Genomic DNA, 26,776 nt, shown 5'->3' with positions numbered 1-26,776 from the left:
TCGGGCAAATTGGGGAATATTGAAAATTTTCTAAAAATGTTGAACCGGGTCATCAATTTTTGAAACTGGAGAAAACTTGAAAAGCCCATATCTGTGACAAGGAAGGAGATAGAGAGCTACAATTTCAGGCGCAGCATCCAGGCAGAAATGCCATCAATGTGTGTAAATTTGGGGCAAATTGGGGAATATTGAAAATTTTCTAAAAATGTTGACCTGGGTCATCAATTTTTGAAACTGGAGAAAACTTGAAAAGCCCATATCTGTGACAAGGAAGGAGATAGAGAGCTAAAATTTCAGGCGCAGCATCCAGGCAGAAATGCCATCAATGTGTGTAAATTTGGGGCAAATTGGGGAATATTGAAAATGTTCTAAAAATGTTGACCCGGGTCATCAATTTTTGAAACTGGAGAAAACCTGAAAAGCCCATATCTGTGACAAGGAAGGAGATAGAGAGCTACAATTTCAGGCGCAGCATCCAGGCAGAAATGCCATCAATGTGTGTAAATTTGGGGCAAATTGGGGAATATTGAAAATTTTCTAAAAATGTTGACCTGGGTCATCAATTTTTGAAACTGGAGAAAACTTGAAAAGCCCATATCTGTGACAAGGAAGGAGATAGAGAGCTACAATTTCAGGCGCAGCATCCAGGCAGAAATGCCATCAATGTGTGTAAATTTGGGGCAAATTGGGGAATATTGAAAATTTTCTAAAAATGTTGACCTGGGTCATCAATTTTTGAAACTGGAGAAAACTTGAAAAGCCCATATCTGTGACAAGGAAGGAGATAGAGAGCTAAAATTTCAGGCGCAGCATCCAGGCAGAAATGCCATCAATGTGTGTAAATTTGGGGCAAATTGGGGAATATTGAAAATTTTCTAAAAATGCTGACCCGGGTCATCAATTTCTGAAACTGGAGAAAACTTGAAAAGCCCATATCTGTGACAAGGAAGGAGATAGAGAGTTAAAATTTCAGACGCAGCATCCAGACAGAAATGCCATCAATTTGTGTAAATTTGGGACAAATTGGGGAATATTGAAAATTTTCTAAAAATGTTGACCTGCGGGTCATCGATTCTTGAAACTAGAGAAAACTTGAAAAGCCCATATCTGTGACAAGGAAGGAGATAGAGAGCTACAATTTCAGACGCAGCATCCAGACAGAAATGCCATCAATGTGTGTAAATTTGGGGCAAATTGGGGAATATTGAAAATTTGGGCAAAATGTTGATCCGCGGGTCATCGATTTTTGAAACTGGAGAAAACTTGAAAAGCCCATATCTGTGACAAGGAAGGAGATAGAGAGCTAAAATTTCAGACGCAGCATCCAGGCAGAAATGCCATCAATGTGTGTAAATTTGGGGCAAATTGGGGAATATTGAAAATTTTCCAAAAATGTTGACCCGGGTCATCAATTTTTGAAACTGGAGAAAACTTTAAAGCCCATATCTGTGACAAGGAAGGAGATAGAGAGCTAAAATTTCAGACGCAGCATCCAGACAGGAATGCCATCAATTTGTGTAAATTTGGGACAAATTCGGGAATATTGAAAATATTCTAAAAATGTTGACCCGCGGGTCATCGATTCTTGAAACTAGAGAAAACTTGAAAAGCCCACATCTGTGACAAGGAAGGAGATAGAGAGCTAAAATTTCAGACGCAGCATCCAGACAGAAATGCCATCAATCTGTGTAAATGTTGACCCGGGTCATCAATTTTTGAAACTGGAGAAAACTTGAAAAGCTCATATCTGTGACAAGGAAGGAGATAGAGAGCTAAAATTTCAGACGCAGCATCCAGGCAGAAATGCCATCAATTTGTGTAAATTTGGGACAAATTGGGGAATATTGAAAATTTTCTTAAAATGTTGACCCGGGTCATCGATTTTTTAAACTGGAGAAAACTTGAAAAGCCCATATCTGTGACAAGGAAGGAGATAGAGAGCTAAAATTTCAGACGCAGCATCCAGACAGAAATGCCATCACTGTGTGTAAATTTGGGGCAAATTGGGGAATATTGAAAATATTCAAAAAACGTTGACCCGTGGGTCATCATTTTTTGAAACTAGAGAAAACTTGAAAGCCCATATCTTGGACAAGGAAGGAGATAGAGAGCTAAAATTTCAGACGCAGCATCCAGACAGAAATGCCATCAATTTGTGTAAATTTGGGACAAATTGGGGAATATTGAAAATTTTCTAAAAATGTTGACCCGCGGGTCATCGATTCTTGAAACTAGAGAAAACTTGAAAAGCCCATATCTGTGACAAGGAAGGAGATAGAGAGCTACAATTTCAGACGCAGCATCCAGACAGAAATGCCATCAATGTGTGTAAATTTGGGGCAAATTGGGGAATATTGAAAATTTGGGCAAAATGTTGATCCGCGGGTCATCGATTTTTGAAACTGGAGAAAACTTGAAAAGCCCATATCTGTGACAAGGAAGGAGATAGAGAGCTAAAATTTCAGACGCAGCATCCAGGCAGAAATGCCATCAATGTGTGTAAATTTGGGGCAAATTGGGGAATATTGAAAATTTTCCAAAAATGTTGACCCGGGTCATCAATTTTTGAAACTGGAGAAAACTTTAAAGCCCATATCTGTGACAAGGAAGGAGATAGAGAGCTAAAATTTCAGACGCAGCATCCAGACAGGAATGCCATCAATTTGTGTAAATTTGGGACAAATTCGGGAATATTGAAAATATTCTAAAAATGTTGACCCGCGGGTCATCGATTCTTGAAACTAGAGAAAACTTGAAAAGCCCACATCTGTGACAAGGAAGGAGATAGAGAGCTAAAATTTCAGACGCAGCATCCAGACAGAAATGCCATCAATCTGTGTAAATGTTGACCCGGGTCATCAATTTTTGAAACTGGAGAAAACTTGAAAAGCTCATATCTGTGACAAGGAAGGAGATAGAGAGCTAAAATTTCAGACGCAGCATCCAGGCAGAAATGCCATCAATTTGTGTAAATTTGGGACAAATTGGGGAATATTGAAAATTTTCTTAAAATGTTGACCCGGGTCATCGATTTTTTAAACTGGAGAAAACTTGAAAAGCCCATATCTGTGACAAGGAAGGAGATAGAGAGCTAAAATTTCAGACGCAGCATCCAGACAGAAATGCCATCACTGTGTGTAAATTTGGGGCAAATTGGGGAATATTGAAAATATTCAAAAAACGTTGACCCGTGGGTCATCATTTTTTGAAACTAGAGAAAACTTGAAAGCCCATATCTTGGACAAGGAAGAAGATAGAGAGCAAAAATTTCAGACATATCATCCAGGCAGAAATGGCATCAATTTATGTGAATTTGGGGCAAATTGGGGAATATTGAAATTATTCGAAAAACATTGACCCACGGGTCATTGATTTTTGAAACTAGAGAAAACTTGAAAAGCCCATATCTGTGACAAGGAAGGAGATAGAGAGCTAACATTTCAGACGCATCATCCAGGCAGAAATGGCATCAATTTGTGTGAATTTGGGGCAAGTTGGGCAATATTGAATATTCTCGAAAAACTTTGACCCGCAGGTTATCGATTTTTGAATCTCAAGAAAACTTGAAAGCCCATATCTTATACAAGGAAGGAGATAGAGAGCTGAAATTTCAGACGCAGCATCCAGGCAGAAATGGTTTCAATTTATTTGAATTTGGGGCAAATTGGGGAATATTGAAAACATTCAGAACACGTTGACCCGCGTTTCATCGATTTTTGAAACTGGAAAAAACTTGAAAGCCCATATCTCGGACAAGGAAGGAGATAGAGAGCTGAAATTTCAGACGCAGCATCCAGGCAGAAATGGCATCAATTTGTGTGAATTTGGGGCAAATTGGGGAATATTGAAAATATCCGAAAAACTTTGACCCGTGGGTCATTGTTTTTTGAAACTAGAGAAAACTTGAAAGCCCATATTAGACAAGGAAGGAGATAGAGAGCTAAAATTTCAGACGCAGCATCCAGGCAGAAATGCCATCAATTTATGTGAATTTGCGGCAAATTGGGGAATATTGAAATTATTCGAAAAACGTTGACTTGGTCATTGACTTGGTCAAACGTTGACTTGGTCATTGATTTTTGAAACTAGAGAAAACTTGAAAAGCCCATATCTTGGACAAGGAAGGAGATAGAGAGCTAACATTTCAGAGGCAGCATCCAGGCAGAAATGGCATCAATTTGCGTGAATTTGTGGCAAATTCGGGAATATTGAAAATATTTAAAAAAGTTGACCCCATGGTCATCGATTTTGAAACTGAGGAAACTTGTAATGCCAATGTCTTGGACAAGGAAGGAGATAGAGAGCTAACATTTCAGAGGCAGCATCCAGGCAGAAATTGCATCAATTTGTGTGAATTTGTGGCAAATTGGGGAATATTGAAAATATCCGAAAAACGTTGACCCGTGAGTCATCGATTTTTGAAACTAGAGTAAACTTGAAATGCCCATGGCCTGGAAAAGGAAGGATATAGAGAGCTAAAATTTCAGACCCAGCATCCAGGCAGAAATGGCATCAATTTATGTGAATTTGGGGCAAATTGGTGAATATTGAAAATTTTCGAAAAACGTTAACCTCCGGGTCATCGTTTTTGAAACTAGAGAAAACTTGAAATGCGCATGTCTTGGAAAAGGAACGAGAAAGAGATAAAATTTCAGACCCAGCATCCAGGCAGAAATGGCATCAATTTGTGTGAATTTGGGGCAAATTGGGGAATATTGAAATTTTTCGAAAAAAGTTGACCCGCGTTTCATCGATTTTTGAATCTCGAGAAAACTTGAAAGCCCATATCTTCTACAAGGAAGTAAATAGGGAGCTCAAATTTCAGACGCAGCATCCAGGCAGAAATGGTTTCAATTTATGTGAATTTGGGGCAAATTGGGGAATATTGAAAACATTCAGAAAACGTTGACCCGCGTTTCATCGATTTTTGAAACTGGAAAAAAACTTGAAACGCACATATCTAGGTCAAGGAAGGATATAGAGAGCTAAAATTTCAGACGCAGCATCCAGGCAGAAATGCCATCAATTTGTGTGTATTTGGGGCAAATTGGGGAAAATTTAAAAAATTCGAAAAACGTTGACACACTTGTCATCGATTTTTTAAACTGGAGAAAAATGAAATGCCCATGTCTTGGAAAAGGAAGGAGAAAGAGCTAAAATTTCAGACCCAGCATCCAGGCAGAAATGGCATCAATTTATGTGAATTTGGGGCAAATTGGTGAATATTGAAAATTTTCGAAAAACGTTAACCTCCGGGTCATCGTTTTTGAAACTAGAGAAAACTTGAAATGCGCATGTCTTGGAAAAGGAACGAGAAAGAGATAAAATTTCAGACCCAGCATCCAGGCAGAAATGGCATCAATTTGTGTGAATTTGGGGCAAATTGGGGAATATTGAAAAATTTCGAAAAACGTTGACCCGTGAGTCATCGATTTTTGAAACTCGAGAAAACTTGAAAGCCCATATCTTGGACAAGGAAGGAGATAGAGAGCTGAAATTTCAGACGCATCATCCAGGCAGAAATGGCATCAATTTATGTGAATTTGGGGCAAATTGGTGAATATTGAAAATTTTCGAAAAACGTTAACCTCCGGGTCATCGTTTTTGAAACTAGAGAGAACTTGAAAGCCCATATCTTGGACAAGGAAGGAGATAGAGAGCTGGAATTCCAGACACAGCATCCAGGCAGAAATGGCATCAATTTATGTAAATTTGGGGCAAATTGGGGGAAAATTGAAAAAATTCGAAAACCGTTGCCCCGCTTGTCATCGATTTTTTAAACTAGAGAAAACTTGAAAAGCCCATATCAGGACAAGGAAGGATATAGAGAGCTAAAATTTCAGACACAGCATTCAGGCAGAAATGGCATCAATTTGTGTGAATTTGGGGCAAATTGGGGAATATTGAAAATATCCGAGAAACGTTGACCCGTGGGTCATCGTTTTTTGAAACTAGAGAAAACTTGAAAGCGCATATCTTGGACAAGGAAGGAGATAGAGAGCTAAAATTTCAGACGCATCATCCAGGCAGAAATGGCATCAATTTCTGTGAATTTGGGGCAATTTGGGGAATAGTGAGAAAATAGGTAAAACGCTGACTATTATCCAATTTTACATTTTTTGGACGTGCCATAACTTGGCCTAGGAAACACACAAAAAGCCAAAAGGTCTTACACAACATCCCCATGGCACCAGAATTCGCTGGTGCAAGTTTGGAGTTCCAATTCCTTTAAAAGCCCATATCTTGTACTAGGAAGAAGCTAGAGAGCTAAAAAAAAAAATCCACTCACAGCCTCAGGGGGCGCGAGGATTCATCCGCATGATTTTGAACAACATATAAATTTTGGTCATTTTTTCAAAGGGTACCCTTTTCCAATTTGTCGTTTTTGGATGGGCCATATCTTGGCCTAGGAAACACACAAAAAGCCACAAATTCATACACAACATCCCCATAGCACTACCAGTCAGAGGGGGGGTGCGAGGATTCAATGGCATCAGTTTGAAGAAAATAGATTTTTGGGGAAATTTTGAAGAGGTCAGGGGGACCCTTTACACATTTCACATATTTTGGAAGGGCTATATCTTGGCCAAGGGAACACACTAAAAGCCACCAACCTATTAAACCTTAAAATCTTTGAAACCTTTAAACCACCAACCTTAAAACCTTTGAAGCCTTTAAACCACCAACCTTTCAAACCTTAAAAACCACTAACCTTATAAAAACAACAGCGTTTTAAACCTTAAAACAAATAACCTTTTAAACCTTAAAACCGCCAACCTTACCCTCTCTCTGAGAGCCCGGATAGAGGGAGGGTGGGTCACAGTTCTATGGGTCTTAAAACCTTTTAAACCTTAAAACCTTTTAAACCTTAAAACCTTAAACCTCAAACCTTAAAACCCTTCAAACCTTAAAACCTTAAAACCTTAAACCTCAAACCTTAAAACCCTTCAAACCTTAAAACCTTAAAACCTTTTTAAACTTTAAACACCAACCTTTTAAACCTTAAAAACACCAACTTTTTAAACCTTAAAAACACCAACCTTTTAAAACCAAGACCAGGCTGGTGACCAGCATGAGGAGGAGGTGCCAGGCTGTTGTGGCTGTGTATGGTTCTTCCACACGCTACTGAGGCTCCTGACTGTTGTTAAATGAATAAATTGTCAAATTGCCAATATGTCTTGTTTCTTCCTTGTTACTGATAGACTTCATTCATCCAATCCACCAAACAAGAGTCAATAGCAACAGAAGAATAAGCTGTTTGGCATTGGCATAGAAGAGTTGGCAAATGTTTTATGAGCGCAACCCACATACTCAGCTGTGCTGCTTATCCCTTACAAATGCGGAACCATTTAAAAGGGAACTAAACAAATAATCTACCAAACAAATTCCCAAACTTTTTGTTCGATGTTTATATGGCACTGGGATCTTTGTCAATGAAGGAGCTAGGCTCTAGATCGATGCCAATGCAGCCTGGAGGCTGTGTGTAAAATGTTGACACTCTAGCTCCTTCCTTGTCCAAGATATGGGCTTTTAAGGTTTTCTCTAGTTTTACAAAACGATGACCATGGTATCAACGTTTTCAGGATTTTGGCAATATTCTCAGATTTGCCCCAAATTCACACAAATTGATGCCAGGGCAGCCTGGAAGCTGTGTCTGAAATATTAACTTTCCTGCTCCTTCCTTGTCAAAGATATAAAAGCACGAACATCTGTGCAGACCTTAGTACACAAACACCACAGCACAGTGAGCTTGAGGAAACCAACCAAGCAACATTTAAAAAATGAATGTGGACTCTGGGTGTGAACACAGCCTGAACCTCTGAGGTCATCACACAGCTGCCTGGCTGTAAAGAAAAGGCACAATGTCTTGCAACTGACCAACTCTCACTCTTTGGGTGAAGAGTTGTAGTAGTAGTCTGTAGTAAATCAACAATAAACTGGTTTAAAGAGAAGGACCTTTGGACATAGAAACCTTCAAATAAAAAGAAATAACACGGTATGATAGGAGTGCTGCTGAAATCGAAATATGAGGGGCAGCAAAACGCAATCGATCCCCCGCTCTCACATTTTGTGGACTTGGCACTTTATTGCGCGATGTTAGTGAGGACTCAGAATGTCACTGCGGACGCATCAGTGGAGGTCTTAACATACCTGGGTGAACCAAACATTATAAGATTGGAGAACCACCTCTAGCAGGGTTGGCGAACCTGCGGCTCTTTGCCGGCTGACGTGTGGCTAGGCTTGAGTGCTCACTGATTTTTCTCTTGGTGTGCAGAATTTTCATACTGTAAAATAAACATCTAAAATACATATGCCTATATTTGGCAAACCAGACAAAAAGTGGTCAGTTTTTTATGTCACATTTATTCATATGGATTTTGTCATTACGCGATCTTGACAGATGTCTTTAAGAAACGTTAATGTTCCAAACATGAAACATTCTGATGAGAGCAAATTTTAATTTTGATCAAATTCAGGAAAAATGTCATAGTAACCATGGACCAAATGGGTAATTTTTGTGAAAGGCCCATATCTTGGACAAGGTAAGAGCGAGACCTCTAGAAATTCAAACACATCATCTAAATGGCACTAGGATCATTTGCTGCAAGTTTGGGGCAAATTCAACCTTATCATCTAGATATGGTTGAATTTCTGGCATTTGAGAGAGCACATTTATCTCTGTTGAGTTCATATGCTTGTAAATCTGATTTTGAAAGAGTCAGTGCCTCCCCAGCCACGAACCTCAACCACAAATTTCGCGACCCCCCGTAGTACCTCCCTAGGGGAAGACCTCTGATTTAAAGCATTCACGCCATGTTATAGTTTAGTTCAGTGTTCAAGTCATGTCCTTAAATCATAGTCAAGCCATGTTATAGTTTAGTTCATGTTCAGTGTTCAAGTCATGTCCTTAAATCAAAGTCACGCCGTGTTATACTTAAGTTCATGTTCAGTGTTTAATGTCTCGTCATTGTTTCACGTTTTGTTAAGTACCGTCACTCATGTCTTGTGATCGTCTGCCCCACCCTTGATTGTTGTCACCTGTGTCTCATTACCTCATGTATATGTAGTCCATGTCTCCCCTTGTCCTGTGCCAGTTTGTCTTGCAATGTCATGTATATTCTTGTATGGTCATGTTAAGTTGACTGTCAAGTCCAAGTATCATGTCAAGTCTAGTTTTTGGCCTCATGAATATTTTTTGTAAAGCCTTGTTTATCAAGAGTATAGGATTTTGTTACTAAGTGTGGTATTAGTGGTGTATTTAGGTGTCTGACCTACAGAGCCTTATGCCACAGTGAGATCATCTTGTTGAAGTTTTAGACAATGCTGCATCATTTCCCGGTTTTGTGGATATTTGCTGCATCATCTGCAAAGATTATCATGTAAGCGAGCAGGAATCATGTGAGGAAGCAGAAAAACAGTTATTCTGCACATCTATCAGTAAATGTAAAGACTGGTTTGTTTGTTTGTTGCAAGATAAGTTTCAGTTGCATGCGATTTACCTTGAATTGCATGCAAAATGATGAGTAATAAAAGTATCTTAATTGATAATTTTTTTTTTAATTACATTTATTGTTTGTGTAGCTTCTGGACCTAGATAAGGATGATGAAGAGAGTGCTATGGTAGTTACTGATGACAGTGATGCAAACATAACCCACAAGGAGAATAAACCAACAGTGAGAGAAGATGATGATGATGATGACGACATGGAGGTCTGTTCCTATCAGTTATATGGGCTTGTCGACCTATCAATTATATGGTCTTAATATCTTGTCCCCTTAACAATCTTGTCTTAATCGTAATGCCATGTCAGGATGAAAACTCCAGTGGATCAGATGAAGAGGATGAAGCAGTGGAGGAGCAGGAGGAGCAGGAGGTAGACCAGAACTTCCGCTTGGAGCTGATGAAGGTCCTGCAGCAACAAAACGCTCTGGTGGGTGTGTCGGTGTGTGTCCAGTGCTTGAAGCAGTCACAGTGGATAGTGTCCCTTTCTAACAGTGTAGTCTCTGTGCATGCAGGCCACAGAAGAGGATGGCAGCAGCGATGAGGATATGGATGATGAAGCGATGATGGAGTTGGACAAGAGTCTGTCAGCAATTTTCTCAGAGCAAAAGAAAAATGTTGTTGTATGTTGTTTTGAAAAGACAAAGCAACATAAAGAGAAAGTGCTGCTTCGCGACTTCAGGATCAAGGTACCCTCAATCTATCATCCATTAAGGACTTGAAGCAGACCTGACATAGCTCAGCAGCTTTGCTCACCTCGCTCCATCAAGCATCCAAAACCAAGCTGACTTTCCAGCAGCTTCCTCCTGTTTGTGGTGTAGGTGTTGGACCTGGTGGAGGTTTTTGTGGTTCGGCAGGCTGGCAGCCCTCTTGTGCTGGGTTTGGTGGAGCCTCTGCTCCACATCATTGACAGAGGAATGAGTTCTGGCAGCGACCAGCAGGAGCAGGACTTCCTTCGCCGCACCGCAGATAATTTCAGGTGAAACACTGGTGCTCATCCACAGGATCTGTTCTTTAATCAATTTCACACCACAGATGTCATCCTGCATCCCCGCCATGCTGCACAACACAACAGTCTTCATCTGGATCTGTACCTGCACCGGAAATGAATCGGTTGTTCAACAAAAAGTCATTAAAACATTTTCAGGCTGTATTTAGACCTGTGGTTTGTTTGCTTTGGTCTGATTCAGGGGAATACTGTTTACAAAAAATCCTTGATTAAATTTGTGTTCACACAGCAACATTTTAGTTTGGGATAAATGGTAGCTACTCAACACAAACATACGAAAGATAGACACAAACTCAGGCACTGCATACAGTAGCACTTGTGTGCAGTACTGGTTGTAACAGCTTGCTGGCATGTGACAGTCCCAACCCTAACCCTAACCTGTGGAAATATGAATGAGGGGGACTCTTGTTTAAAGTTGGTCTGTGCCCGGTGTTGATTATGAGGATCTGTCCTGTGGTAGATTGTGAAGGATTCTATTAGTGTGTGTTGTGTGTTATGAGGTAGATCTCACACATTTTTAACCCATTTTGGCATCAGACAGATCTTGTAGTGTGAATCAGGGTGATTATGGCAGTGTTTTAATTAAACTTTGCTACTTCAGTGCATCGCTGTACCTAGTAAAAATGCTGCAAGAACGCCACCTGAAGCCGCTGCCAAAGAGCAACAGACAACACGGGGAGCAGTGGCAGAGGACGTAAGTTTTCAATCCACATTCTGCCGTAACAACATGACTGTTATAATTGCTAAATCATTATTATTGTTGTTGATGTTATAATATGAATATATATAAAGAGGATTCTTACTTCAGTTATCACACTTAAATTACCAGATTTCAGGGATCAGTGTTAAGGTTTTAGTGCTATGACACAAATTCTTGACACAATGGTCTATGTCAGGGTTGTAAAATTCAGCAAGCACCTGAGCAAGGCACCGAACCCTCAATTGCTCCCCCCTCTGCGAAGGGTGGAAATGTAATGTAAGTCGCTTTGGATAAAAGCGTCTGCCAAATGATCGTAATGTAATGTAATATGAAATGTTTATTAGAGCTGACCCGCCGGTATATACCACATGCACTGCTAATACTACACATCCCAGAATGCTCTGAAATGCTGCGAGTGCGTTCTCTGTGACATCACGAGCCATCTCGATGTGCTCAACCTGCAGCTTCAGGGGCGGGGCCGTGTCATCACAGACATGTAGGCTGCGGTGAGGGCTTTTCAAACCAAGTTGTGCCTGTGGGAGACTCAGCAATGTTGGGTAAGTGAAAGACTGCTGTCCTTGAAATTTGTTTTATGTGGGCATTAAACGACGGATCCTGGTCAAAGATGACTTCTAGATTTCTTACGGTGGTATCTGGGCTGAATGACGTTGCTTCCGGCTTACGACTATGTGACAGCGCCCTCAGAATTTTGGCCAAGTTATGGCTGAGAAAAGGATATGATGACAAAATGATGAAAATTCAAATGTCAAATGCAGAAGGCTGATGTCTGGGCTCTGGCCAGTGGTCATGTGAAACTAAACACTTTGCTGAGTTTCTGTGTTGTAGAAGTATAAATAACAAGCCAATACAGGCTCGCTTTAACATTAGCCCTGGTGGTGGTCCCATATCTCTGCAGGTGCCAAATGATTTGATCAATCAAACATTTTACCCTACTCAATTCACTACCAAAATCATTTACTAGCTTGCCAATAACTGGAAACAATGAAAACTAAGAAAACATTCTGAAAAGCCCTTCAATAGGCTCCTCACCTTTTACAAACAAGCCTGCTCATGATGTCATGTAACTACTGCATTCTTATCAGCCATAACACAGCTAAAATGTGGAGTAAACTTTCACTTTCACTTTTAAAATAGAATCCAAGATTGAAATTGCCTCAAATAATCCATTTCAGAGAAATTTCTGAGATTTGTCGGGGCTGACCACCATCTACCCCCACTGTACTGAGCTGATGCGGCAGAACAACCAATCATTACGCGCGCTTATAGCATTGCCCTGTCTTTATTTGCGCAACTGACATGTTTTTAAACCAATAGAGCACATTCTAAGCTTTCCAGTGGTGTGTGCTTTCCAGTGGTGTGTTCCAAAGGCAAAAGGGGGTCCAACCCGGCACAAGCAAGGTGTACCTAATGAAGTGGACGTTGAGTGTATGTGCTCTCTAACATGGTGAAAATGTATTTATTAATGTATTGATGCTAAAATAATTGTTGTAATTCATTACATTGTGATCAAAGTGTATCCAAAGTTTGATTTTAAGATACTCTGAATGAAGAAAGATAATGAGATCTCATGTTAGAAATAATGTTCCTTTTTTTTCTTTTGTTCCTTTTGTTTTGTTTTATTTCAGACTGACTCTTATTTATCATTTGAAAGGACTGACAGATTTTAAAAACTGGGATGGTCCGCTTAAGGCAGGGGTGTCAAACTCAAATACACAGTTGGCCAAAATAAAGAACTGGGACTGATTCGCGGGCCAGACTCCTAAACATTTAAAATGAGTCTAATAAAACATTAAGTCTGGAACAAGCACAGCTTAATCTTATAAAACGGCTCTTATTTTATCTTTACCTTTATTGCTTTGCACTATCCTCTTTGCTGCTGTATACATGTGAATTTCCCCGTGGGACGAATAAAGGATTATCTTATCTTATCTTATCTCTTATCTTAAACACATGAGAAATGGATTTTCAAATAGGAGATACATCAGTGGCATTTGTTTCTTATTTTTATTTAAATAAATAAAAGAATAATTTATGTCTCTCTCTATCTGTAACCTTTCAAGTTGATTTTCAATGGGAACCTTTTTTTCACAGAACTAAACTAAACCAAAATAAAATAATTTCCTTCAATGAAAATCAAACAATTCAACCATACACAGTACATGCCTTGGAGTAGTGAGACTGAAGTGTATTTTAGAAAGGCTCACTTTGCTACACTCTGATCCGATGCACACAGATATGTGCTGCCGAACATAGAGAACATCTGAGCAGCTTGGGGACGGAGTTGGGGAATTTTGTCGGGGACGAAACGAGGAAACAGAGTCATACTTTGATTTTGAGCGTCACTGAGGCTCAATCAGCTCCATTTGGAGGTTGGTTGGTGCGCGTTCCATGTTAACTGCAAACTGATTACCAAACAGTCCAAACTTACAATTCTGGGCTTCAAAGTCAACAAATTGTCGGGTAAACTCAGCACTGAGTATGTGGAGTTATTCAGCTGAGCACTGAGCAACTGTGCACTTGGCAACACGGAGGTAGAGATCTGCTCTTTCGTGGTTTGGCAGCACAGGAAATGGCCCAAGTTTCTATGCTGCATAGTGCAATCTACCACAGGCACAAGTGGGTTTAAAAAGCCCTCACTGCAGCGTACATGTCTGTGATGCCACGGCCCCGCCCTTGAAGCTGCAGGTTGAGCAAATAGAGATGGCTTGTGATGTCACACAGAACGCACTCGCAGAGCATTCTGGGATGTGTAGTATTATCGGTGCATGCGCTTTATACCGGCGGGCCAGCTGTAATAATTTGATATTATCTCGCAGGCCAAATATAATTTCACTGCGGGCCAGAGTTTGACACTCCTGGCTTAAGGGTTATGCCCCTCTGGCAAAAGGCACTTTCACGTGGAGCTAGCTAACCAATCACAAGACTCTGCTGAGGATGTATTTGAATCGGTAGCGGGTTGCTTTGCTTTGGCGGAAGAATTGGTATTGTTGGTGTCAAGAGTTGTGAATGGGTGAATTTCAGTTGGAAGGATTTATTTCATTAAATATCTAAAATATTCAAGTGAGTGAGATTCAGAGTAATAATCTTAATTAGAATTAAAAAAACTAAACTAATTTCCATTATTTATTAAGAGGAAACTGCAACACAACTTGATTGTACTTGTTTATTAAACACGTAGTTAATATATACTTACTTTTAATATAGTTAATAACACAATTGTTTCATATATATAGATTCAGTTATTATAGCTATAGCAACAGAGGTAATCAATAACATATACATTTAGTAGTATAGTAGTGTATAAAACAGTATTCCTGTTACTATATTCATGGTATTAATATAACAGGGAATGAAATAACATTGAGTCAGTAAAAGTAGCTGGTGTCATTCTGTGAGAATAGCGATGAGTTGAAGGCGATGTATTGTAACTGGAAGCCCCCTGCTGTCACTGAGGCATCAGAGAGGAACTTCAGTGTCATCACATTTCCTGTAAATGAAAACAAATTAGCGACAAGTATGATTGCCATTCCATTTTTTTTGGGGTTGCATCAGTCCATCAATGTGTAGTAATAATGTTTCTTCAAAGTGAACACAGAAAAATATTTATGTTTCTTGTATGAAAATTGATACTATTTGTCGATCACTGGGTGTCAATATCAAAAAATAAAACAGAAATATGAGGATGTCTCACCTGTACTGATGATATCTTCAGGTAAATTATCACTGCAGAACCTGTTAACAAATGTGGCTGTGGTCACATTTCAGTTTGCAAAGGGCTGGAGAGGAATGTCCTTATCTTTTTAATTTCAGTAAACTTTGATTATAAAAGCCATGTGTGCTGTAAAACTACTTGCCAGCAGAGGTGCTCTGTGTCTCTATGTGACCCTTTTTTGATAAGTGATAATCGACACCAACTTTCCCTGCTACAAGAAAACAATTCCCACGTTGGAGGTGAAGAATGTCACAAAATAATAGAGAATGAATTTTCCTGTAGTCACAAACATTTACAATTTTTATCAAAAGCAGTCAAGTGATATTTGACACTTGCAAAATGTAATTGTCTATTACTATATCATGGCCATTTATGCTGTGTGTAAAGTGATTATCCACTTTTAAAAAGGGTGTTTGCATTCAGTTTAATCAATCTATTGATTAAATATTGATACTATTTCAAAACATAGAATATAGTGTGAAAATCATCAACTGCCCACACAAACAATAAACCTTACCTTCCAGCAAAGCCGGAGATATCATCGTAGCTATCATACACCTCCAGGTAATCTGCAAGACACGCTGTGTCGTCCTCCACATCAAACTCAAGGAAGTGGAGCTGGATCCTTTGGCCGAAGCGTACACGAATGTGCCAGTAGCAGATCTGTTCATCTTGATACTCCTCAGGGAAGCCAGGAGACTGAATGATCCTCTTTGGATCAGTCAGCACTCCGCCACACTCTTTGGCTGAGAGACGGACAAGCAAAGCTATTATTCCTCTCAAATACATATTTTAAAGCAGCTCTTCAAATGGACATGTGGATTAAACATCTTTACAGTCAAATATTAACATGTTGAACTGTTGTGCAAACCTGCTGAGTGAGAGGATATCAAACCACCATGGGATGCTAAATCAAGTCACCTCAATTCAATTCAGCTTTATTTATACAGTGCCAAATCACAGTAAACGTTATACCGAAGCACTTAACATACAGTGCATTTGTTCTTTAAACATTCCCCCATGAGCAAGGAGGAACTTGGAGTTTATTTAACTGACTGGACTCGTCTGGCTTCATTGATCATTCATCATTCAACTCCTCTTTCACAAGAAGAAACCTCTGGTAGAATGGAGCTCTAAGTGGGTTTCTGAATAATGTTACCTAAAGGAAGTAGATATGAAGTAAATACAGTAGTATTGGACCATAATGTATATACATCAGGAAATGGGCGTCAGTAGCTCAGTCCATAGGGATTCAGCTTGGGAACCGGAGGGTCGCCGGTCGAATCCCGTATGGAGTAAGTAAGTGGACTGGTAGCTGGTGAGTTGCCAGTTTGCCTCCAGGGCACTGCCGAGGTGCCCCTGAGCAAGGCACCGAACCCCCAACTGCTCCACGGGCGCCGAAGAATGGCTGCCCTCCACCCCCTCTATAATGCATGTGTTTGTGTGAGTTATATGTAAGAGGGGGTGCAAGACAAATTTCAATTGTGTGAAATTGTTGTGAATTGCATGCAAAATGACTAAAATAAAGTATCTTATCTCAAATCAGGAAATGTTGAAAATGGTGACGACACTCAAAGGAAGATCATACATATTATATACAAGGGGATTTAAAATGAAATTACCATTAAATCTTAGCTGTTAACCAAAGTTTCACATTTAACAATGAAATGACTGACAGAGCTACACAAATGACACATTTATGTACACAAGTATGGTTAGTTAGTAGGTTACATTTTTAATGTATATTTGGGGGGCATTTTTCAGTGTTTTGTCTGTAGACACTAATCATTATACTGACATCAACTTTGGCATAGAGCCTATTATTTGACTCAAAGTTCCAATTCACAACTTGGGACAAAACTTGACTTCCTTGTGATTTGTAACACAATGTCCTTCCTCTGTTATTTGGAGTTGTTTTTTTATTTTTTAGAAAAGTATATTAGAAGAAAAAGAGGTATGGAGGAGGTTTGTGCTCTTGGGAGAGCCCTTCTTTTGAATTTACTTTGCCTTAAATAAACTTGCTTGTTGAAATCATCTCCAAGAATCTATTTAATTAATTTACAAATGGCAGTTTGTTTGCAGTATAAATCAGGAGAGTTTTTATTGGGGGCGCTATTGAGCAACAGCTGGAGTAGGACGCGTGTTAGAGAGTCTACCGCAGTATCTCATCCAAAAGTGCTTCTATCAACGTTTTCTGACCGAAGATTCCCCAACAAAGTCTACAATAGTAGGTTGTTAAAGTAAACAATATGAGCCAGAAAAAAGCGAAATGTAAACAGCTGCAACTCGCCGACGTGATGTTGGCGGTGACCACCCCGGCTCCCCCGTCTCGACAGAGTACCCCACAACCCGCACATGGAGATCGCTGCGGGGCTGATCCAAACGGAGATTTCGGCGCTAACTCACAAATTTGCAGAACTCGCAAACTCCCAAACGGCGCTGAGAGAAGACTTTGCAAACTCCCAAACAGCGCTGAGACAAGAATTCACAGTCTCCCAAGCGGCGCTGAGACATGAAATGGAGGTGATCGGAGCCGCTCTGGCCCCGATCCAAGCCGAACAACAAGCTATAAAAACTCAACAGGCCTCCTTCGAATCCCAGCTGTCCACCTCCGATGCCGCTACAAATGCCGCGCTGACCAATTTGGAGAATAAGTTGGAGAATAAATGCGAGGAGTTTGCAACCTACACGCGCCGCAACAACATAAGAATCATCGGCATTCCAGAAGAAACCACCATCAACATCGCCACCGCAGCTACCTGGCTGAAAGAAGTTTTCGAGCTCGACCAGGAGCCCCCGCTGGAGCGGGCACACCGCATGTTACAGCAGAGGCGCAGACCCGGGGATCGTCCTCGCCCCATCATCGTCGGTTCTGCAGGTCGATTGATGCCGCCAACATCCTCCACCGGGCTCGAGACATTCAGCTGACCAACACCGGTGGTACGAGGATCTCCCGATCATACGCCGAAAGTGGCCCGGGCCGCTTTCAGCGCCGTCAGGAACCAGCTATGAAGCATGGAAGGAGTTTGTTACGGTCTTTACTATCCAGCCCATCTTCGAATCACCTACAAGGGCGCTGAGAGGAATTTTATCTCTGCTAAAGAAGCCCAAAGCTATGTCAACACCATGTCGAAGGGGTGAGTACAAAATAATACACTGTATTTCAAGCCTCTCATATTCTGTTTATCTGTCAACTAAAACCTATATCTGGTATAAGGTCACCTTATCTCATTCCACCTACCCACTATGGGGTCTCAAAACAAAACACTGTAACTCAAAAAATTTCGGAAGCATATATTAACATAATTCGGCTGCTGCGGGAGCCTCTCCCCCTATATTTGGTAACTGCTACTTACATGGTTAGCTTGATCTCATTCTCCACCCAAGTTGTTGCCTCCACTGTGTGGCAACAACTTGACTTCCCGAGTATTACACTGCTGTCTCCTCCGAGGAGACTTTTTGGTGTGTCAGTGTGCATGGGGTTCTGTGTGTATGTGTGTGTGTGTGTGTGTGTGTGGGGGGGGGGGGGGGGTGTCCTGGCCTCTGCTTCGTGTATTTTAATCTGTTCCTCTCATATAAATGTGTTCTGCCTACCTGAATGCAAGCTGCTGCTCTGGCATGCCTGTACGTTTAATCTCCTGGAACATTCGCGGCATGGGCAACCCTGTTAAAAGATCCAGGGTCTTCTGTCACCTGAAACGGCTCAACTCTGACGTAATATTTCTTCAAGAAACCCACCTCAAGCTGCATCACATCATAGGCTGCAACCCCCCTGCATTGGCCAAGTTTACCATTCCAACTTCAATTCAAAATCCAGAGGGGTTGCCATCCTAATCAACAAGACTACCCCCTTCTCATGTACAGACATTGTTGCTGATAAAGACGGCAGATTCATTATAGTTGCAGGCACATTGATGCAAACCAAGGTGTTACTGGTAAATATCTACGCGCCTAACTTTGATAGCGTTGAGTTTCCCAACAGATTCTCATTCTCATTATCATTCCTCAGCTAAATACCCATCAGTGAATACTTGGTGGCGATTTCAATTGCGTACTGGACCCAGCACTAGACCGCTCACACCTTTTCTCTGTCCCTTCCTCCGCCACTGCCCTGATCTACTCATCCCTCCCAACCAAGATCTCCCAATTCAACAAAAACCCCGTTGTTCTTAATACTCTAATGATTTGGTACCAATTCAGGAAACACTTTAAATTCGTAAACGCCTCCCCACTCGGCCCAGTACGCAACAACCACCTGTTCCCGCCCTTACTCTTGGACTTTTCCTTCTCAGCATGGCACCACCAAGGCATACAATGTTTCCTTGACCTGTACTCTGATGGCAGTTTCAACAGCTTCTCCAAGCTGTCAACTCAACACAGACTACCTGCTAACCAATTATTCAAGTACTTGCAAATCAGACACTTTGCCTGCAGCAAATTCCAGACTTTTCTTTGCCCCAGGTTCATCAACTACTGGCTGGGTTACTTCAACATACTGTCCACCATATTGGGAATACAAATCCCTTATATTGCCATCTTCGGTACTCCATATGACCCACACCATTTTAACACCCCACAAAAGGAAATCATCATGTTCACCTCTTTACTTGCCAGGCGACGCCTGCTCTTATATTGGAAGTCCCTCACCCCTCCCTCTATTTCGCAATGGCTTGAGGATACAATGTACTTTCTTAGACTCGAGAAAATCAAATGCACTATAAAGAACCACACTGATAAATTCTATCAGAGATGGCAACCTTTCCTCTCCTATTTCACAGATCTACAGGCTCTGCCAGACCAGTGACTGATTACCAGAACACAGACCAGTTCCTCTTTATTTTATTTTATCATTTTATTTTGCATTTCAGGCAGTTCAGGACGGGGTTGTGTGAACGCGGGGTTGTGTGACTGTGGGGTTGGGTGGGGTTTCGAGGTGGGATGTCCTCTCTCTGGATCTTTTCTTCCCTTGTTTGTTTCTCCCCCATCTCTCTCTCTCTCTATCACAACCTATGATGCGATACATACATGCCATGTTGTGCTGGTTGAATGCTCCATATCCCTCATCTCTGATGTGAAACACCTGTCTGTCTAGCCTGAGATTTGCTGACTGTTGACCATCTACTGCAGGGGTGGGCGCTGTGAAATTTGTGGAGCGATCTGGCGGTCACACACAAAGCTTTTGTTGCCGGACCAAACGGGCCAGAGGTTTCCTACCCCTGATCTAGTGTATGTGTCCTAGCCTCAGTCACCTGAGTCAGCAACATGTTCACCACAAACTGTGCACTTCTGAAGTGTTAAAGAGGGAATCCACCCATTTTCCACATCAGATTCAGTTTATTGGTCATGGTGAGCACTGTTCACCAAGGGGTCTTAGTGAATTCCAGGGGTTTGGGAACAGCATCATAACAGTTGGAATGTGGTTTGGATCATATTTAGCAGGATGACACCATTGATTCTTCTTTTGCTTAGCCTGATGGTGGTGTGGTAATACCACATTTACACTGAACTTCAGGTTATAACTTTTGAATCATAAGATTAAGGATGGTATCTAATTCTTGAGTATATCAACATCCATTCAAATAGGGTACGCCCATTTGTGCTCATTGTGTCTATGGCAGAGTGTATTTGCCATTTTTCCGCCTAAAAATATAAAAAAGTCTTTCATTTAATCTTTTTTTTAATGTCGAATCCAGACTGGATAAAGGTTGTATCTTTGTTATGATATTCCTTACTGTTTTTCCACATTGAAGTAGGTGTCGGTCATGAATGTATTTAGTATGAATGTATGTATGAATATTGTATGAATAGTCTATTGTAAAAATGCAAAAGTTGCACCTACGATTTCATCGTACTGAAAGCATTGATGTCATCTGTAACCCCAGGGTTCAGTTGTTATGTCATCATAACTGGCTGTACTTTGTCACCGTTACTTTGCTTTCACCAAATTCACATGTGTCACATATCAGCTGCTATGAAGACCTATTGGTTTTGGTAATTGCTATTGGCTGTACAATTTGTATGTGTAAGTGAGTGGCCTGGGTATTCCCAATTTTGGATTATAATAATTCCCACTCCAGTATATGTGCCTTTGTTTTAAATGCACTTGTAAAAACCAATCAAGAATAAATATCTGTTTATTATACCAAAATAAACCCACAAAATTGTTGTGCAGTTGTAGCAGCTCTCTGATCACATTTATAGTTACTACATTGTAGGGGACCCACAGTCTATCCCAACGCTATCCCTCTTGGAATATTAAAAAAGATGTTTTAGGTTTAATTTGCTGCATGAATTCTCAAGAGATCAAACTGAGTTTTAATCCTTCAAGTAAAGGAGGGACTGTCCTTGTCAATATCATACTAGCAGGAGTCTCTCCAATGCTTTAAGTGGGGAGGTTTATGGAACCTACTGATCCTCTAAAGATGTGATAATGGTCACCTTGTACCTCACCAAAATAAAGTTGACATTTCATCACTAGACATAACCTACTTCATCCTATGTTTTCCAAATCAAAAATAATCTGGATTCTGGAATGAAGAGTCCCCTTTGGAGACTAATATTGTTCAAAGTGATCTAACAAATCTATTTTTTATTAAGTCATCTCATTATATTCACCCTTGTTCCCCTTTTCTAACATAAACATACACACAAACACTGGGCCTGCTCACCCTGGTGATATCTCCACAGGACAGCATCGTAAAATGGTTGTAAAAGTCACATTCCTGAAGATTTCTCTACTGTTTTTTTGAATGTTCATGTTCAATGTTCAAATATTGTTGAGGCTGTTAAATCTTTGCTTACATCATAGATCAAATATTGGCCCCATTATTCTGTTGACCGTGTTCATGTTGATATAACTGTTTTACACAGTCAATTTTAAAATTTTAAATTCTTTCACGCTTAGTAATTTTGACATTTAGTTTTGTTCGGCTGATGAGGTTATTCTTTCTAGTTACTCTATTGAATAATTTAGTGTCATCTGCAACTCAGAGCTGATCAAGGCCGATGGCTGCCCATCTAGATCTCGCCGGACACTAAGACCACCAGCTGCGTTGTGACTTGGGTCATATGACATTGCTCTGGCAAAACAAGTTTCGAGGTCCTCCTTCCTGAAGAGCAGTGGTTCCCAACTTTTTCTTTCGCGTCCCTCTTATATAAATTATATCAGAAGTTTTTTGTGTGCGGTGCAGTCTGACGGGGAAGGAGATACGAAATATAAAACAATACAAGACGGCTGATCGGTCTGACGGGGAAGGAGATACGATATAAAACAATATCGGAAGGCTGATTGGTGTAACGTTGGTGCGGGGGGGAATCTGCCAGTCTGTCTCACGGGCTGGGTCGTGGGCCGGCCGAGCCAAATCGCGGCCGGGCGGGCTGGATCGGCTCGCGGGCCAGAGGTTCCCCACCCCTGATCTAAGAGTTGGTGTCATTTAGCTCTGAGTTAATAGGAAAATCAGACAGTTTGACAATTTCATATCAGCACTTAACTATTGTCTATAGTTCAACGAATCTTTTACCATCACTCATTTATCATTTGCAATATTCCATTAGATCACACTATATTTCATCTGTTGATTCTGCTACACATCCATTTTATTATCTCAATCATTAATTTGTTAGTCTATTTTCTTAGTAATTAATATTAATCAGTAAGTTGTTGTAGGTGAATACTTTACTTTAAGCAGTGTACAAGAGGTCAATGTGACAGAGAATTCATTGTTTGTGGTATGAGATTGATTAAATTTAACTGAATTACTTTGATTGGGTTTGATTAATTTCCCCTGGATTAATTAATTCATAAATAGATGGTTCCCTGATAATGAGCACTGATAAAGGGGAGGCTAGTGTCCCTAAAATATATAATGCATATACTCACTGTTTGGGTTGTAGCAGTACACGTCCCATCTCTCGCTTTTGTTCCCTCTGTAACCGTAATCAACTATGCCAATTTTCCCAAAACCACAGTTGGCACCAGCTTTAACAATTGGGTAGCCAACACGCCCTCTTTCTAACCAACCTGCTGCACACACATGGAGACCTGAAAAGGAGCAAATAATTGTATTGAACAAACACAGTGGAGAAAAAAAAAACATTGCTGACTTTCCTCACTTCCGTCACAGTCACCTACAATGTTCTTATGAGTACACCACTGTATTTTACCAAGAAAGTGTTTCTGCTCTCGGGATAGCCTCAAATTTAACTTTTGGGTGACTGTGAAATGTGCTGGGGTCCCGGGCTGCATAAGGAACTTCTGTGTGTCTGAAAGCAGACCCCCATAAGGACAGTTATGATAAAAGTAGACCTTCTATTGAGACTGCCATGGGTAAACTCAGCTGGAACGACAAGGAGGTGGAACTTTGTGCCATATCTAGTGGCTGGATACTTTTTTGCCATGGGAATGTGATATTACCTTTCTAAGATGGTGTTTGACAACACTGGTGGAACTGCTTGACTTTTGACATTGATTCATGGAACAACACATTGCCTGGGACTTGTGAAAATAAGAATTTCCCTATAACTCTTCCCACATGTTGAAAGCATTCCATTGGGTTAAATAATTTAAAGCAATGATGACATGTTAGGGACCTTTCCGGGGACCTGATGAATAATTTATTCCATGGAAGAGAGTCAAAGTAAACACAGTGCTTCCTCTCTCGATCTGATGAAATGGGTGGAAAATGTAAACTGTTTCACATGCATAAACATTGGGAACTACAATGTGTTGTGTGATTTCTTCCCTAAGAGAAGATTTCAAGCATAGGCTCTGCACATGTGTGCCGTGCATCAGATGGCATGTGTGTATTTGGTCTGTGTGGATATGTCTTCAATATGTCACAGACCTATTTGACGAGCTGCCTCCAGTTGTTTGTAATTGGCCAGGGTTCCTCCCTCAAACTTGCACACAGCCTTGGCCTCTTTATATGTCAGCTGATATCTCCCTTTGCGTGATTCCCTATGGTAAACTCCAGCTGCTTGCTCTGTCAAATAAAGATGACAAAAATGCCTTTTAGTCAAGCTGTTATAATCATAGGAAACCAAGAGATGGAGGGTTGTTGTGTGTCGCAACCACAGTGATTTGTGTCTGAGCAACCTACCTCATTTCACAAGGTTTAATTAAGTGGAACAGAACATGGCAGGGCCTGATATACTATACAGTGTTCTTTATTTTGGAAGATCACCAGGATCTAGTCATTTGGTCCCTTGCCCTCTCTGTGGGGTCCTTGGCTGATCCTGTTTTGGCATTATAAATCAACTTGAAATAAGGACTAAGTATTTTAACTATTTCAATTTTTATTATGGTCCATACCATAATACAAGCACAGAAGAACTAATTTTGCCCATAATTAGAAACAGGCTGTGTATGTGTTTGAGGCGGTTGACACACAAGCCAAATACACAAGCAATATGAAATACTGTTTTGTTGCTATGAGATTCTAACATATCACTCTCACCTCATAAAAAATAAGTGTAGGGCGTCAGAGGTATATGTGTGGGAAAAACAGCAGCAGCAATCTTGTTGGATTTGTATGGCTCCAAGCTCTACTAATACTCCTCAATCCTATGTTCTTTATTTATTTTGCAAGCTGCACTGCATCAGAAAGTTGTTTGACTTGTGCAAAGGATGTCATTGAGTTATAGTTATTCGTTACTATTTTTTGCATTGAAGCAAACATTTGATGTGACAGTGCACATACAGTTATAGGACATTTTAAAGATAGTTTTTTCATACAGAAAGAGGGGGAAAGGAAGAGAGATAGAGAGAAAGAAAGAAAGTTGTATTATTTTTATTATTATGTTGTTTAACTTTCGTAGACCCTAGGGTAAAATAAGCATTATGAGGTACAAGGAGATTAAAAATGAAACAGCAGGAAGCCACGGTCGCTGGAGGTTTTGAGAACATGGCACAGTAGTGTGGCTGCAGAGTTCGGGATGGCATCAGCGATGTTGATGTGATGACCTCATAGGGTAAATACAGTTTTTACAGGATGATGTCAAACAGCAGGTAGGCTACTACACATAGCATCATAGGCTGTGGTGAAGAGAAGAAGAGAAGAGAAAAACAAAAAAACAAATACAAAGAGAGGAAATCCCACCCAGAAAAAAAAATCCCAACCCCGCAGTCACACAACCCCACATTCATACAACCCCACATTCATTCAACCCGTCCATGTTCTTTATTCTTGACTGCTCAAAAGATTGGCAAAAAAAACAATACCAAGTTGCTGATGTCAGGGCTAGCCCTAAAAATATTTATCTGATGTGTATATATGTAAAAGCAGTATATCTGATGGTTTCAGACTCGCCAATCGACTGAGCAACTGATCAAATCAATCACTGAATTCTGACCCTGTCTTTCCTATGAAAACAAACAAAGCAACCATGGCAAAAGGGATGTCATTCAAGATACTGTTAACTGTAAATCAGCAAATTGGTATAGATATCATTTATACTGCAATCTGCTACCTACAACACCATAAATTTACTAGAGTAGAGACAAAAATAAAAACAACTTATGATGATGATGTAGCAAGAAAAACGGTCTGTCTCCCTAATAGAAGACAATGAGGTAAATCAACAACAATTAAAATTGTGAGTATTTATGTTCTTAATGGCCGATTCAAGAGTTAAGACCTTCAAACCTAGTTAATATACTGTGGCTCTGTAAATATACTGACTTCAATAATGCAAGAAAAAAGAGACATTTAATCTACTTCATTCTTCGTCATCGAAAGCAAGATCTTATACCTGAGACATACGTGATAGCATGCCGTGCTGTGCATTAAATAATAACTTAGGAAAGTGTTAAGGTTAATGTTAGTGTTTCGAATTACAGAATTATTCAGACTTTGGTGAAGATCAGACCATGTTTGAGTAATAAATGCAGAAATGTCAAAGGGATCAATGTTTTCTTGCCACTGCACCACTTCATCACATTGAACTATCACGAAAGTTACACATAAATACATAAAGGTTAACAGCTAAAGACATATTGTGAAATGGCAACGTTCAACATGATTTCTTTAACAAATGTGAGACAGCGACTTACCCAGCCATATTGAGTTATGAAAGATTCCATTTCGGATGCCCCACGCTTGCGTCTCATTGACCAGGAAGCAGAGAGCGTAAAGGACTGCGAGGACGCGCATCCTACAGTGTAGTTGTTAGACAACGCTCTCATAATTTGCTGCTGGCTTTATATTGACGCGCTCCCCCAGCGGAACGACAGAACACGTTACAATTACTTCTTTTGAAGTATTCCCATTTTCACCCCGCTGTATTTCCAGGGGATCATTGCTCTTGTGACGCTGATTTTGACGGCTGTAGCCGTGCTATTTTACATTAAACGTGAGATAAGCTCACACAATATCAGTGTTTTGGGGTATATTGTTTTCTATTTCGGCGATGGATAAAATATTTTTGTTATAGAATTTATTTAAATGTCGATTTACACAGTATAGGAGCGATCATTTTTTTCTTAATAGCATGAACCCCGTCATATTAGATGCTTTTCTTTTTCAAGCCAATATCTGACACCTTTTAATGTCAATCTTTAACATTTTATTGAAAGAGTCAGTCCTGACTTCACTTAATGCATTAACACATAAATCGTTTTACGTACAGTCTGAACATTAGGGTTCTAAGTCCTTTACATGACCACATATTAGTGCAATAATTATGTTTGCTTGAATATCATTTTCATAGGGAGTATATTGTTCAATTTCAGTATTTGCGTAACTGCCCTCTTCTCTGCTCCCCTGTAGACTCTAAGTGCTATTGCTCAACATGCTGTGGGAGAAATCTTTCCCAGGGATGGACTAACATTGTTCC

At 40.3% G+C, this 26,776-nt stretch overlaps 1 protein-coding gene across 2 annotated transcripts; it reads right to left on the bottom strand.

The window, feature by feature from the left end:
• Positions 1–14,381: 14,381 nt before the first annotated feature.
• tnfaip6 (tumor necrosis factor, alpha-induced protein 6) lies at positions 14,382–26,140 on the bottom strand. 2 transcript variants are annotated; one of them, XM_076156809.1, is made up of 6 exons: positions 25,995–26,139; positions 23,788–23,925; positions 22,824–22,985; positions 15,462–15,690; positions 14,924–14,964; positions 14,382–14,719 (listed from the first exon to the last, which is right to left on the bottom strand). In XM_076156809.1, the coding sequence occupies exons 1-6, from the start codon at positions 26,092–26,094 to the stop codon at positions 14,598–14,600; spliced, it is 792 nt and encodes a 263-aa protein (XP_076012924.1). In that variant the 5' UTR covers positions 26,095–26,139; the 3' UTR covers positions 14,382–14,597. The 2 variants fall into 2 exon arrangements, with proteins under 2 accessions (XP_076012924.1, XP_076012932.1); XM_076156817.1 differs by lacking the exons at positions 14,382–14,719; positions 14,924–14,964 and adding an exon at positions 14,973–15,155 and having other exon boundaries at positions 25,995–26,140.
• Between the last annotated feature and the right edge of the window lie 636 nt (positions 26,141–26,776).

Source organism: Genypterus blacodes, unplaced genomic scaffold, assembly GCF_046128005.1.
Source record: "Genypterus blacodes isolate CSIRO-AG114 ecotype Tasmania unplaced genomic scaffold, CSIRO-AGI_Gbla_v1 ptg000008l_1, whole genome shotgun sequence".
NCBI lineage: Eukaryota > Metazoa > Chordata > Actinopteri > Ophidiiformes > Ophidiidae > Genypterus > Genypterus blacodes.
The sequence above is the reverse complement of the archived record's forward strand: the minus strand, read 5'-3'. Positions and strand labels throughout refer to the sequence as shown.

Coding starts and splice junctions, on each gene's coding strand:
- tnfaip6 (XM_076156809.1), bottom strand. CDS start 26,094: ATGCGCGTCCTCGCAGTCCTTTACGCTCTCTGCTTCCTGGTCAATGAG. Junction 15,691..22,823: donor GTACTGCTACAACCCAAACA/GTGAGTATATGC, acceptor TCCGTCTCTCAG/CCAAAGAGTGTGGCGGAGTG. Junction 14,965..15,461: donor ATCTCCGGCTTTGCTGGAAG/GTAAGGTTTATT, acceptor ATTTGTTAACAG/GTTCTGCAGTGATAATTTAC.